Raw genomic sequence first — 15,781 nt, 5'->3', positions numbered from 1 at the left:
ATGATCTGTCTCACGTACTACTGTGTGGACAAAGTGACAGTTTCAGCACATATGTCGAAATGTTATTTCCATTAAAGTTACCAACTACAGCTTTCATGACAGTTAAGCGCTGTGTAATAGTAAGGTGTTTTCAGTTTCAGCTTAATTCAAAAGCAGTTAAATAGAAAAGAAAAGAAAAGTCTGTAAGTGTGATCCGAGCTCTGAGTTTCAGTGAACATTGGCCTCCTCACTGTGCAAACACTCTCATGTTAATATATCAGAGGGCAGATGGCGTGGTTCCTCCAGGCCCTTTAGGGCAACCTTGTTTGTCTGTTGTCTTCACGGAACAATAGAAGTATCCAAAGAGCATCACCACAAAGCCCACTGCAGCCTAGCTTAGCACATTCAGCTGCAGCCAGATAGTTGAGGGTAAATTGAAAAGTTGTGGGCTGCCAGTATTGTTCCAAGAGAATCCAGAGAGATGGGAAACTATTCCGCAACACAAAAGCCTTGATTACCACTCCTGTGTTTACTGACCTGTTGTAGAACCACAACATCTCACTATGTGTAACTTTACTTTAACCCACACACACTGCAATGTTGTCTCTACAGGGCTTAACAGCAAGAGGATGTATGTGTTTTGTTTGCAGTTGTCAGGTATTATCCCTAATAATGCGTTCTCTGAGTGACGAGTGAGGTCAGATTCTTCTCATCCCTTTCTAGTGAAACATTAAACTGCAGGGGGAAAAAGCTGCTTCTTGCTAAATGGACTGAGACACGGCGTAAAGTGGAAATGGACCCTTTTTTATGTCTTTTAGGCACTCTACTTATCTGCTGCAGAATAGTTTTCACTTAACTCAAAATGAAGATGCCACAAGCTGAAAGGCAACTACCACTTAGTGAGCCCGCTCATTGCCAAGCGTGCACTGAAGTTGCTTTACAACTTACAGCTCTCTCTTTATGTGCTGGTAATTACATTTCCCTCATGAAAAGTGAAGTCACTAGCAGCCTGGCTGGTGACCTCAGCTGGCGGGCCTCGCAGCTAAGGCAGTCCGCCCAGGATTACGCAAACAGATCTGACTGACTGGGAGGTGTCTCCTCTTTACAGCACTTATCTTTATGAACAAAAACACTGCACATACTTTTACCTTCAGCGCTTGGAGCACATGCAGAAGGGGGAGTGAAGTTTTCTGGGAAAGCTTATCAAGTAGGAGTGGTCTTCAAATGGTGTATGGCAGGGTGTATTTTACTACAGGGAAGGAAAGTAACATTTTTGGTTGACCCGCCACAGCGTCTGGAAATTTTTAACATGTACCAGCTATTTAGCACTCAACAGCTTCTCTATAGGTTGCTTGATTACCTGCTAAACTGCTAGAATAGATACAAAACAACCACAGCATTTGACCGATGGACTTTCCCACTCTGGAGAAAAAAAAAATAGCAGTGCACGTGGATTATTAAAAGAAAGGGGGGGGGAGTGTGGATCGGCTGACATCACTGTTAAAAACTTCTCTTGAAGCAGTTTTGTGCTGTGTTAGCCAATCACGCTGCAGGCCGTTCGGGATGATCTAAGTGTTTATTTCACGGCAGGGCTGAGACGGACAAAGGGACTGAGACTCTTCAGCTGGTGTCTACGGACGCCCAGGTAGTTTGTCACCTCCCCAGGCTGAACACACACACTCTGACGCTGAGCAACCACTCCGGCCACGACCCTCCGAGCCTTCAGAGGAGCGTGGAGCAGCTGCTGCACTTGATATGCCATCTCCATGCCAAGGTGAGTCACAGCACCCTGCCCTTTTAACACACTATCTCTACTCACGTTGGCTTCATCCAGGAGCTCTGCTGCTGCTGAACATTGTTGGATTGTTTGTCTTTTCACTGCCCTCATTTTTTTAACCTTCAAGCTTAGTTTGTATAACCGGCGGAACACCTTATGCAATCACAGAGTTGGTGATTGATAAGAACTAGAGAGCAGCTCAGTTGGTTTCTCTGAGGGAAAAGCTAACGTTTATCCTCCTCCTCTTCTATATTCTGCAGGGAGTTTCTGTACTGGAGCTGCAGTTTGATTCTCTGCACACAGCTGCTGAATGTTGTGATGGTATAGAAACAGAGATAACCTGTCTGGAGCGACTACAGCTGCCTGCTACAGCACCAGAGTGCCTGGATACAGCAACAGGAGGGAGCTGGGGAGAAAACTGCTCAGTGGAAAGCCACAGTGGTGTTGATTGTGGACATGGTGAGACTGGGAATGCAGAGAGAGACTGGCGTTTGTCTGTGAGTACTCCAGCGTCAGAAATACACCCCCAGGAGCATGGCCTCGGCCCCCCAGCTGACTGGGTGTGTCTCAGCTCAAGCAGTGGGAGAGATTGCTGCCAAGCAGAGCAGGAGGGTGGGGAGCAGCCTGTTGTTCCCACCCAGAGTTTGAGTTTGCGTGACAGGAGTGAAGGAGCACAGAGTGGGGTAGAAGGAGAGAGCCTCACTGTGGGAATCCTTCCACCAGAAGGCTGTGATAAACAGGCAGAGGAAACTGATAGAGAAGAGGCTGTGATCTGGGAAGGACAGGAGGCCACGGAGGGAAAGGACATATCAGAGCAGGAAGCACAGGACAACACAGCTACAAGGAAGGAGGAGGAGGAGACAGAGTCCACAGATTTTATAACTAGTGGAGACACAAAAGCTTCGGATATGGGCCAGTCCCCGTCGTCAGAGGGATCAGAGGTATCTGACACCTCTGATTCAGAAACAAAGGAGTGCTGTCAGGAAGAAGAGACTGAGGAGAAACTTAGCCAAGAGCACTGTGAAGGACTCTCTTTAGATGAGGAGAAGGCAGAGAGTGAAGGGTTAACAGACCCCATATTAACACCAGGGGACCTCCCAAGCCCATTGCTGATAGACGGCGGTGATGTAATCAAGGAGCCTGAATCTGCTGTTCCACGTCTCTTGATAGAAGGCCTCCACGAGGGGGAACCTCCACCAGACATAAACAGCCTGGAACAAAACCAGGAAACAGCTGGTCGGGATTACGCTACAGATCAGCAAAGGGGCTTGGCTCCAGAAACTGGTTGTCATTCTGGGAATAGTACTGGAACAGTGAGTAGTAAAGAGCTAGACGGTGAAGACGCAGCTGAACCTTCTGGAAACAGCATTGAAAGTACCAGTTTGCCAACGGATGAACCGGACGATACAGCTGATTCTCGGACTGAGGGTAACTTCAAGGAAGAATTACAAACAGATCCATCACCTGAAATGATGCCAAGCTCCAGCAATAGATATGCTGATGAAGAGTCAGGGACAACCCATGGCCTCTCCAGTGATGATGACGTCAGTTTCCAATCGGTCGGAAGCTCCACAACAGAAATTTTCCACCCCACTCAGGACAAGGTTAGTACGGAGGATCAGAATTTACTTCAGAACAAGATAGCAGAACTGTCCTCAACAGCAGAGAAGGAACCAAACGATTCAAAATCTAGTGAGAGCAATGAACATGCACTAACCGTGGACGCAGGGCTCCCCTTGGAGCCGGGCACTGACAGTGCACCAACAGAAACAGACCGCAGCCAGACTGGCACCGAGCCTGAATCACAACTGTCACCCAGCCTCCAAACAATAGAGGCTTTGAATCCTGAGGGGACAGTAGAGAACCTCACCGCAGAGCTTTCCAAAGAGGATGTGTCGTTGTCAGAAAGCGGGGACGCTCTAATGACGGAGGTCGATGAAGGTGAAACTGGAGAGGTCAGCAGCTCTGAACTGAATGCAGGGATTGAGCATTCACAATCAGAGGTCACCAGCGGGGCTTTATGTGAACCCAGTCCATCTGCTGCGGAGGAAAGTGATGCGATTGGCCCGGTTGAAGGAGACCATCAGTCAGCGGAGGCCGGTGATAAATCTGTAGTGGCTTCAGCTGAAAACAATGAAGATGTGCAGTTGATGCCACAGCAACCCAAAGAGGAGAATTCAGAGATGACAGCAGATGAGAGGTCACCTGATGAGGGATTAAGGCTCTCAGAGAATCAGATTGATGCATCTTCGTCACAGGGTATCACTCCTCTTCCGGATAGTGTAGATGTCAGTGTTTTGGAAGTAGATCCACCTTCTCCAAACAATGAAGCATCCTGTGGAGCTCATGTTGAGGATGAGGTGACGGAAAATCCAGAGACTCTTGACGCAGTGGATGGAGCACCACAATGCCCTGACAGCGCAACTCAAGGTGGGTAAAAGCTGATTTATTTCAGTCCCAGTTCAGGATTATTCTAGTTCTACATACTCACATACATCACAGGACAATATGTTTGTCAAAGTCTTATTGCTAAACAAATATGCTAAATCAGATTCAGTCCTCCTGTGGTGATTAATGGCAATAGCTCCACAGAGCTAAATGCAATGTAGCTCACCATAATAGTGCTTACAGAGGTTTTTGTGTGACATCCCGTTGTGATTTATTGCTTTTGTTAAGACATGCTTTGCTTAGGCTTTCTGCTATTTTGGTGCTAATTGTCTTTCTAATGAGGATTCAGCTTTTAGTAAATCTTCAGGATTTTATTTTTTAATAAAAAATAAAACACTTTCTCTGAAATGTGACATCCGCACAGTAATATTGCCACATTAGTTCATGCAGGGACACTGGGATACATTGCGACATGTTACGTAACAGGAAATAATGAGCCGGTTTATATCTTTGATACTTTGGGCCACGTAGTCTGTCAACACTTCCCTTTATATTCATATGTTCTCCGTTAGTCTTTGTCTCCTGCACACAGGCACAGTCTGGCTACAGCATAGTGTATGCCAGCAAACACAGTCACATTACCAGCGCATGTGACCGAGGCTCAGACGCACAGCTAGAAGGCTGGCTTCTCTAAAACAAACATAAACAAGCCAGCTGATGTGAGTGTGGAGCAGGAAGTGAGGCCAGCGGAGTCTCTCTCTTCTCTAAGTGAACTTCCAGTACTCCTCTGTCTGCAATTTTCACTCATCAGGAAAAATTGTATTGGACCCAAGTCCAATAAAGAGAGGTCAAGGGCAAGGTTGGCGCTGTGCGTCACACAGAGACTGGGGTGTCATTATGAAGGAGGGGATATATTTACAGCCTGACAGTAGCTGAGCGTCAGGTAACATCACAGACGATCAGAGACAAGCTTTCTGTTGTTTCATGGTTTGGAAATAAAGACGTACTGAATATTCAATCTGGATTCTGGCGGATGCTTAAAGGGACAGTTCCTATCAAGCTAGGTTGTTTTGGTGTGAGTTGCCGGGTGTTGAAGATATTGGCTGTAGAGATGTCTGCCTTCTCTCCAACATAATGAAACTAGATGAAACTGGTGGTCAACTGCTGGGGTTACTCAAGATAATCCACAGACTTTGCTGTGAGCAGGTTTATGTAGGAGCTATTTTCTTCCAACACCCGCCAACTGTATCACTGAGCAGAAGGAAGTGTGCATCTACTCATGGACGAGAGGCTCGTGCTTGTGATAGCATGAAATTTAAGCATTAATGGTGTCCTCCTGTAGCATTAGCCAGCTTAGTGGTGCTAGGTGAGCTAGCAGCAGATGCACCCTTTCTTCTGCTTGGTGATGTAGTTGGTGGGTGTAGTTCAGTAGAAAGGAAATAGTTCCTACATGAAACTACTCACAACAAGGTCTGTGGATTATCTTAAGTATCTGGGTCATAATTTCTGGAAAGAGACTTTGCTGTTGAGTTTTTCAAATGTATGTTTTGGGGTCTTTGAGCACCACAAGCCAAGTGCCATCTAGTTCCATTATATTGAAGAGAAGGCAGACATCTATACAGCTGATGTCTACAACACTCTGCAGCTCACACCAAAACAATCCAAACTGATGAATAGCACCATTGGTAAGAGGAAAAATATGTGTTTCTGACTTGGGGTGAACTGTCCCCTTAAAAACACAAGACAGTAAAAAGTTGTTCCTCCTCCTTTTTTATGGAGAGTCATTTCTAAAAGTTTTTCCACTCCCTCTAGCATTTGTCAAGTCCTGTTCGCTTACACAAGCCTTCCAGGATAAATGCCTTTAATCCATCATAGATAATTACACATTACTATCAGTGGACTGTTTGGTTTCTGGTATTATAATCAAAACGTGATTAATTCATTTACATTCAAATGGATATTTTCCATATGGGAAATATTGTGTTTTAAGAGCACATAAAAACTATAGCTACACAATGCTGCATCATTATTTGTACTCAGTCAAACTCCTCAGTGTTTCTGCACTGAGCTTAGACAAGTCTCTGTTCCCTTCACTCTAAACTCTTGTTATTGATTCCTTTATTTGGAGGATTTGCCATTGGACTGATTGCTCTGTGTTGTGTGCATTTCTCCAGAGGTGGAAGTTATCATGTCTGAAGACACTATAATTGGTGCAGGGGAGGATGAAAATGGCCCCTCAGAGGAAACAGACTTTTCCATGGTAAGTCTTTACTGTCTGATATCAAGCTCTGCTTTGTTGTAGGTTTGATTAACATGAGTCTAAGATGAGTCATTGTTTGCCAAGCTCTTTGAAACACCCTGAGCAACCTTTGGCACGAAGATGTTGTGAACAAACAGGCAACCGAGCCCTGTTCCTTAGTTAATACATGATCAGGGGTAAATGAGAAGGGAAGCTAAAGTAGAATCAATCTTTGTCAAGGCAGATATTTTAACTCGTCAAACACAGGGATAATTAATAACATCCCTAATTCCTGCATTGCAATGGTATCAGTAGGACGTACAGATGCTAGAGAGGCTGTCAAGACTGGCAAGGATTATTCTGAACATAAAACTCTGAGGTTAAACATGAGCTTAACCCAGTGCCCAAATACTGGGGGTGTGACTGATTGCCATTGTCAACAATTCAAGAATGCTGCATCCTGTTAACATGGCACTTGCACTTTTCATCCAAGGAATTTAATGAGAAACAAGTATGAAAAGAAACATATATACATCATTTTGTTAAATGTACATGCAGGTCATTTTCCTGCTGCTTCAACAGTAGGATTTCATATTTTATTAAAAATTGATTTTTTAAAACTATTTGGCAGGAATTGCCAGGAACTGCAAAATATCTCCAAAAGTACGCCAGCAATTTTAGGGGGAGAAGGAAAGGCAGAACTTGCCCAAGAGCTTCTTGATGTGCCAACTAGTGATTTGCAGAGAGTTGAGGAATAAAGCTGTCTGGAACATTTTTCCCTCCTGAGTAAAAACCTGAGACTTGGAGTCTGTTTTTTTGTATTTTTTGGTTAGTGCCGTCATTCAACAATAAATATATTACCAGTTGAAGTGTCCTTAAGTATGACCTCTACATTTGCTTCGCTGTAAAAACCCAACAGGATCTCCCTACCTCATCCTGTGGGAGTCATGTTATGCAGTTCATTTACCGTCTGCGCTCACCCACTGAGCACATGGATGCGATCTTCAGTAGACAAGGCTTTACTCTGAAATGTTGCTGACTGACAGATTCCTCAGCAGCCATAGACTGGAGTGGCTCTGCTTATTCCTGGGTTGCGGTTTGGGTCAGTGGCTTGTTTTGAATGCCAGATGTTTGACTGCAGGAAGATATACACACAGTCTGCAGGACGCTGGGGCTGCCAGCAGAGGGCGATGTAGCCTCAATGGCGTCATTGGAGTTTTTTTTCTCTTGACCAGAGAGAAAATTTAATGACCTGCCATTTGATCCTGTTGAAATCTCCTGTAATTTCTATGATGAACAGGCAATTTTGAGTATTGCTGGTGTTGGACAAACTGTAGAAGGAGTTGGGGTGAAGAACGGCCTGTTCACTTACTGGAGATTCATCCTCCAAACTGGTCTTTATCATTTTAATTTACACTGTTTGAATAGTAGTATACTTAGATGCACAGTGTATAAAACATATTTATAAGAATAATTATCTTTAGAACAATCATCAACCATCATGGTTTACTGTTTGTCATGCTTACATATTGTAATATATTGTGAACATGTGAAATCATTTATTAAGTGAAATAAAAGAAGCCTAAGAAGTTTTTTAAATGTGCAATATAAAAGTATATATATGTAGAGGATTCTGAAACAGACAACAACAGAGAATAATACTAACTGTATAATAGAATCTGAATTACAGTTATAACAACTAGCTGCACGGAAGGAGAGGAAAGGTTAATGAAGTAATTAAAATCACAACGTGTGTGTCAATGTTTTGACAAGATGTGAGCTATTTAGACAGTAGCTAATTTAGAGCTGGTTAGTTCAGCATGTGTGATATCTTCTGCATTTCATATTGAAATAAAGGTACTTGTAGTTAGCAACACGTGAGATATTTCACTGCCGGAAAGATGGTCCTTTCAAAAAACTGGACAGTCTGTGGAGTAGAAGACACAAATACTTTTGAAAAAAAGGACTGTGGGATTCGCTTTTGTTCAGGAGGTAGAAAGCCTACAACTACCAGAATGCACTCTGCCGCACCATACCCATGAGCTGGTGGATGAAACAGTGCATCTGAAAACAGTATGGTGGCCAGCTGATAACAAACAATCTCATATTACAGCCAAACAGTGCACCAAATGATGTTTCTGAAGGCATTGTAGGCGTGAAATCAGCTTTGATATCCTTTGTGTCCTAAGGCGGAAATACAATCTGTAGTTAGAGCAACAGCTCCAGAGCCAGCGAAAATCCTTTGCTGAGCTGCTAGATGAGCAGGGAGATCTGGTCTGATCTGCTGGTAAGATGGAGGGAAGTTTACTACGGTTCATTTACTCATACTCACCACATTGTTATGATACAAAGCTGGTTGAAAATTGGCAGAGTATCCTTTGAAAGGCTTACTGTGCTCTTACGGCATGGCTTTTATTAGCAGTTCTAAGTCCTGTCCTCAAGATGTAAGATATATAAGACAACAAAATATATAAGATATAAGATTTTTTATTTTTTTTTGGCAAATAGAATCGATATAAGAATATAGATGCAGGGAAATCATTGCAAAACTTAACATAAGAGAAGAAAGTAAAAGATAATTGCCAAAAAAGGCAGTGCTAACAATGTAATTCAAACAACATGAGCTGTAATATAGTTTTAAACACCTCTGTATATTAACCATATGTCATGCATTTGTAACATAGCCTATATGTCACAGTATTAATCACTAGAGTGGCCAGGCATGACTGTAGACCATATATAAAGATAGGTGACATGACAGTTCCCCTAAAGTGAAGCCAACACCTCTGGCTCTGGTGGCTGGTTGCAGAAGAGGTCATAAACCCGCCTCCACCATGTTAGCAGATGGGACATAGGCCACAATAAAAAAAAATCAAAGAACAAGTCAAATCAGTTTTTCCCAAAGATGGTGTTTGTCATTTTAGGTAGTTCCAAGTTGATGTATGTTGTGTGTGTTCATTTTTCTGATGCGTTTGTTGAGTCGGGCGGGTGTATGGACAGGACATTGATACTGTGGCTCCAGCCCCTGAAACTACTTCCCAGACTCTGGCTCCAAATTACATCATCAGTGCAAAATGCCAGCAACGGTATACAAGAAAGAAAACAGAAAGGAAATAGAGTATTTTTGTGTATATATTTTTGTTTTTATTTTAATGGTATGAATATGTCACACTGCCCTCAGCTCAATAAGATCTGTGTCATTGCTTTCTTTACTTGCACTGCTTAGCTCCTTTGCTCCTTCCAAGATAGATGAGATGCAAAAATTGAAGATTAATGGAAAATTATCATCATTCTTGGTCAGAGTATCAGTTACAGATGGAAAAAAATTGTATTAATTATTGCCCTTGACTATTGACTGTTGTTGATGACACTGTAATTAAGAGAAGAGTGTGAAAAACGTTATGTGTCTTGTGGTTAAGACCATGTGGAAAAAGCAGCATTGGTCTTTCAGCATGAGTCAGTATGCGTGTGTGTGTGTGTGTGTGTCTGTGAGTTTTACCTCTTCATAATGTGGACAGAGTCGACCAATCCACCAAACAGCAGTTTATATTCAAAGTTTATATGTCCTGTGCAAGCAGTGCGGTTCATTTGGTTCAACGGATTGATTGCAGTCTCCCCCAGAACTCTGAGACACCTGGTGCTCTGTGAAGGTCAGACTTTGGATTAAGGGAGAATTAGATTTGTTTGTGGCTGCCGGCAGGGATTCACGCCTTTTGTGCTCATGGCAAGCTCAGGGCGGGACCCGAGGTCAAAGCTGGATTCTCATGTCAGGGACAACCCACAGACTGTAGGGACTACCACAGGTTTACATGGATCTCAATAGGAACCAGGAGGTGCTCAACCACAGTGCAGGCTGTGCCTTAAAGGGATAGTTTAGATCATTAGACGTGGGGTAGTATGAGGTACTTATTCATAGTCAGTGTATTACATATTGTAGATGTCTGTTGACATGCCACCAGTTTGGAGAAAACAAAAGTAAAACAATCAATATCAGCTTAAATGTGCACTATATTTAATATATTTTCACCACTTCACCTTGCTGTCAGACAGCAATTTGTGACGGGGAAGCCCAAAGTGGCCTCAGTTCCCCATTTATGCTCTCCTGAAAGCCACCAGACTCTTGGAAACAGTCATTTTAGCTCGCTGAATACAGGAGCTGCCTCGATTAGTCAATTTGTTCATGTTGTTGTGTGACTTTGGTGAATCTGTACTAGCACTTTTAAACACCAAAGTCACACAATAACACAAAATAACTCACTGATTAAGGCGGCGATAGACCAGCAACTCCTGTGTTCAGGGATGTTAAATTACTGTGTTTCTTAATGGAGTCTGGCTTTGAAGAGAGGGCTGTTGAAGCTTCAGTTCCCTGTCAGAAACCGCTGTCTAATGGCAAGGTAAAGCTGGGAAAATATTCTGAATATTGTGTACACTTAAACTGATATTAATTTTTAGGGTGGGCTTTTTTAGGTGGCTAAAATCTAAAATTTGCTGCGGGCCTCGTCCACAGTAGTGCATTACTTAGCTTCTGTGACGGTACTCCTGCCTGCTTCTTCAAACAGAGGGCACACCAACAGCTATATATTGTAGGTAAAATGCTGACCACCAAAAAAGTACCTCATACAACCCCACTTAAAAAGATCTGAACTATCCCTTTAACCTCAGATTTGATTTGATTTTTTTTATTGGGTGTTTGTAATATAACCTATGTATTATGTTAGTCATAATTAATCCTATTGACAAACAGTGACAAAAACTGTTTGTGTGTGTGTGTGTTTTTTTTTTATGAAGAAGCATAATGACATGCTAATATAAGAGATTAAATGGAAAAGAGCAACCTTTAAGTCTACAATCCCTCAAACAAGGGACAGAATATTCATAAATGATTTTGTAAGCTCTTGTCCAGCTGCAGTCGGGGAGAATGGCAAAGAGGCAGCCCGTTTCTGTGTCCTCTCTTATTTGCATCTTTTCTCTTCCGAGTATGACAGTGAAATTCATTACATTGCAAGATTCTTTCATCTCTTTCTCTTTTTAAATCGAAATGATACTTTTCACATCCGTGTAGCTGTGAGCGTCCGCATACATTTCACAATCTGCACATTTGGAACACGTCCATGTACACAGACACCCAGGGTTGTACATACAGAGAGCTGTGCGCGTCTGCTGTCCACCCTGCTGTTTGCGTCCGTGTCTGTATTTGAATTTATCAGGCTTAGAGCTCCCTGTTTGGATGATTGCCTTTGAGCCTGTTTGGGGAGTTGATACTTCAAAAGATAGAGCAGACAGATTAATCAGCAACTTTCAGTTCGCAAGAAGAAATAATAATAATGGGATCTTCTTATCGTTTTTACAAAAGTCTGTTGCCTAATTAAATGATTACAAGCTAATTGTAATTAAAACTGATAAAATTAATCGCTGCCCTCTCCGTTTAAAATGTGTGAAGGGTTTTGTCTGATGTAGTGCGTAACAGTGGGACAATACTCACAGCAAACACTGGCAATCAGATTTGTGTACATGTGCCATATTGTGATATACAGTCATATAGGATTTGTTAAGAATTAATAATGTGATATTGATTTCACCTGTATTACCCAGGCCTAGGTGTAATAAATCACATGTGGGGGAAAATCTGAAGTGCACTCTGCACTGGTGAGTAACTGGCCCATTCCAGCTCTGCCCCTTGTGTATGAATATGCAAGTGAGACCTTTTTTCTGCTGCCTCCAGCACCACCATAAAACCACTCCTGACTTTGTTTTAACATGGCCACTGGCCATATCTATCATCTGAGAGAGGTGCAATCACACCCAGAGGGTGCCTCACAGGTGGCCTCAAGTACGTCCTCCTCCAGCAGGGGGTGTAGAGTCTCAACAGCATAAATCCTGATGGTTGAATCACATTAACTGAAGTAATAATGCCCCACTGTCATTTGTCACACTGTAACAATGTACTACTTTGCCTGGCTGATTTACAGGGTGAGAGGGAGACGTTCACTGCCTCACTGAGAAAGACAGAGAGAAAATACAGAGAGGGAGAGAGAGGGAGCCAAGGCATGAGTCAGACAGAGTCAGGAGAGAAGTTGAGAGGCGACAGAGGAAAAGAAAAAAGGAGGGAGGGGAAGAGGAGAAGGAGGGAGGGAAGAAGAGAAGGAGGGAGGGAGTAAACTGGAGTCTGGGAGAAGGCTGCCTCTGTGGCCAGATGTGAAGCTTAGCAGACAGCTTCAGCTCTCCTTAACTGTGTTTCTGCTGGATAAATCTGCTCTGGATATTTAAGGGAAAATGTACGAACGACACAAGCGGAGGTACAGTCTCTGTGCCAAAGGAGAGAGAGCTGTAGACGTGGTTTTGATAAAGGTAGGCTACTTACCCGCACTTTCAAAAAAAGAAAAAAGTTGCTTGGTACGATAACACTGCTACTGCTATGGTAATAACAGTCATTTGAGATGAGGCTTTGAAAACACAGTTGTTGAGTGCTTCAAACAGATAAAAAATGATGGCAAAGGCAATAAAAGCAAGGTAAGAAATATTAAAGCAGTACTGCAATCGTAAAAGTAAACCATAAAAGGGAGGTCAAAGATAATTAATGACATTATTATATGAAATTAAGTCCATTAAAGGGAGCTTGGTGAAGTGATTAAGCTCCTCACACAGACTGTGTCGAAAGGCCTAATCACACTTATTCTTAAAAGCTGTTCAGAAAAAGTTATCTCTGAAGGTATATATAATCATAACTGACACAAAGTGCTTCAACATGTTTCGGCAAACCTGCAGTCGACTGCCGGAGATGTTGTGACGGGTTTAGCTGTGTTGCACCCTGGGAGATGATTGCATGGTTGTTGATAGTGGCCCTCCAGACACAGAGTGCTGATTATTTTGGGGTGGAGTGTGGTTTCTGGATGTACGCTGTATGGGCATGCTGCATGTAATACCAAGACAGATGCCTGTACTCTATCCGTCTCTGTGGAATAACTGTGTATGAAACTTAATGAGGCTCAGACAGTTTAAGGTCTTTCCGGGATTATTTGGTCAGGATGGTGGGTACTCGAATCACTAGTACTGAAAAACTATAAAGCTATAATAAAGTCCACTGATGTTCTTGAAATGTCTTGTCACACTGTAAAGTTGGGACATTGCTCTTGCTCTCGAAGGTCCTGTTATTTCACCATAAAGGTTCTATGTCAAATCATTTGAACTGGGTGTTCTTTGGAATCTTTCTAAATGGGATCTTTATAGCACCCAAAAGTGCCATTTAAAGCCCTAATGGCACTACATATATAGAATCCTTTATGTCATTTTTCCACTGCGCCTCAGGTTTTTCTTTTGGCTGCAGGACAGCAGTCAGTCCTGGTGGTTGTTGGTAAACATGCTGTGGTTTTAGTCATAAGAAGTTCCCTTCCAGTAGACAGTGATGAACTCGATCTTACTGAGGGTTGTACTTCTGCATGTAGTTTATTTAGCATTAGCATTTAGTATTAGCATAGTGGAAAGTCAGATGTTGCCTCTAAAGTGTATCTACAAACATACCATCCATACAGTTAGGCAGATGTTATGCATCTGATTACAAGACTGGTTTTATTTTCTTAAATCACTAATTTAAATAATTCAGATCATTTTGTTATGGTGTTGTTCTGTTTTGTCTCTGTTTACCAAATCACCAACCCCACTGATCTAGCCATGCTAGCAGATGGCAATATTGGCCTTTTTGTCAGTGAGTCAGTTCATTACTTTTGTATTAAGGACACAATATGAAAGTGTGTTAGGTATTTCACCACTGGAATGATGGTCTTTTTGTAAAACTGCTGTTTATGCAGTAGAAAGACCCAAATTCTTTTAAAATTGGTGCTACATGACCAGACAAAAGAAAGGGAAAGAGCTGTGGCATTCGCTTTTGCTCAGGAGGTCCAATAAATGCTCCCGCTGGTGGGTGATGTAATGCGAGCTTATCTGTTTTGATACAGGTAACAATATGGCGGCCAGTCACTAACAAATGGCTCAAATTACAGTTAAACAGTAAGTCAAAATATGTTTCAGAAAGTATTTGAAGTGAGGAATAGGCAACGCATTAACAAAATCTTGATTCATATTTTATCAGCATATTTATGCACTGGACTCTGGACTTATTCATATTTAGTTTTACTGTTTGACCTTAGGTTTTCTAGCTTTTACTTTTACAACACAGGTATGGCGCCCACTTCCTGTTCACAAATTCTTTTATTACAGCTAAATAGTGCACTAAAATATGTTTCTATGGTCATTTTTGTGAGACATAGGCAACACAGTAAAATAATCTTGGTTTATATTTGATCAACACTGACTAGTTTTATTTTTTGATCTGAGTTTGGTCTGAGTTTGAGAAAGAGGGGCTGGTCTCTCTCTCAATCCACTTCTATACTCTTCGCGTCCATGATGGCAGGCATTCAAAAATACATAATTGCAATCTGTAGCTCGAGCAACAGCCCAAGTGGCAGCAAAAATGTTGCGCCATCTGGCAGTTTTGAGCTGGGAGATGAGCAGGAAGATTCAGGGGCTTGTAACCATAGGTCATCTACACATACTACCCACGTTGTTATGATACAAAGCTGGTTGAAAATCAGCTATCCCACGAACAATTAAATGGTTTACCATGAAATTTGGATACAGATATTTATGCCCCCTCAGGATTAATTATAATAACACTGGTAATCTATACTGACTTTTCATCCAGCGCTGTCACCAGATCAAAATCTTACTCTGTCTGTTACGTTGGTTTAAAACCAAATACCTTTAAAACTAATGACTTTCCCATCAGCCTCAGCTGTACTTTTTCTTTAGTGCTAATTAGCAAATGTTAGCATGCTAACATACCAAGCTAAGAAGATAAACATGGTAGAGATTACACCTGCCAAACATTGGTATGTTGATAATGTCAGTGTGCACATGTTAGCATGCTGTTGTTAGCATTTAGCCAACAGCTGTGCCAAAGTACAGCCTAAAAGAGCTGGCCGTAGACTCTTAAAGGCCGTCCACACCAAGAGCAATAACTATAACAACGACTGTAAATAATGTTATAAAAGTCCACATAACAACTTTTAATAACTACAGCGGTGAACAGTAGCTTTGGGATCACTTTCACACGGATTTAATGAGTAATTGAAACACTGAAAGCCAATCAAAATCCATCCATTACCCATCCAAGTGATAATCACCGGACTGTTATAAAACTCTACAGTAATGAGATGAGTGAAATAAACTGAAAATGAAAATATCTGTTTGGCAACACCTGGGAAGATGCTCAACATCCTCCTGGATCCTTATTCTCCATATATGTTTACAGTCTATCTATAACCTTGTCATCCAGGTTATACATACTATATATTTTTTTTTTTAGAATCTGACTAGACTGAGCTGATATAGACTAAAAACCA

At 42.1% G+C, this 15,781-nt stretch overlaps 1 protein-coding gene across 8 annotated transcripts in view; it reads left to right on the top strand.

Annotated features, from left to right (window-relative positions):
• Positions 1–15,781, top strand: part of LOC126392917 (A-kinase anchor protein 13-like) — a 140,974-nt gene that overhangs the window by 46,515 nt on the left and 78,678 nt on the right. For all 8 annotated transcript variants that reach the window (XM_050048690.1, XM_050048663.1, XM_050048727.1 and 5 more), the window contains exons 7-9: positions 1,570–1,753; positions 2,017–4,186; positions 6,319–6,404. In XM_050048690.1, coding sequence (XP_049904647.1) covers positions 1,570–1,753; positions 2,017–4,186; positions 6,319–6,404 — 2,440 coding nt within the window. The remainder of the gene's footprint in view (positions 1–1,569; positions 1,754–2,016; positions 4,187–6,318; positions 6,405–15,781) is intronic.

Source organism: Epinephelus moara, chromosome 1 (genome assembly GCF_006386435.1).
Source record: "Epinephelus moara isolate mb chromosome 1, YSFRI_EMoa_1.0, whole genome shotgun sequence".
Classification (NCBI taxonomy): domain Eukaryota; kingdom Metazoa; phylum Chordata; class Actinopteri; order Perciformes; family Serranidae; genus Epinephelus; species Epinephelus moara.
Note: the sequence above shows the minus strand (reverse complement) of the source record. Positions and strands in the feature narration are given on the sequence as shown.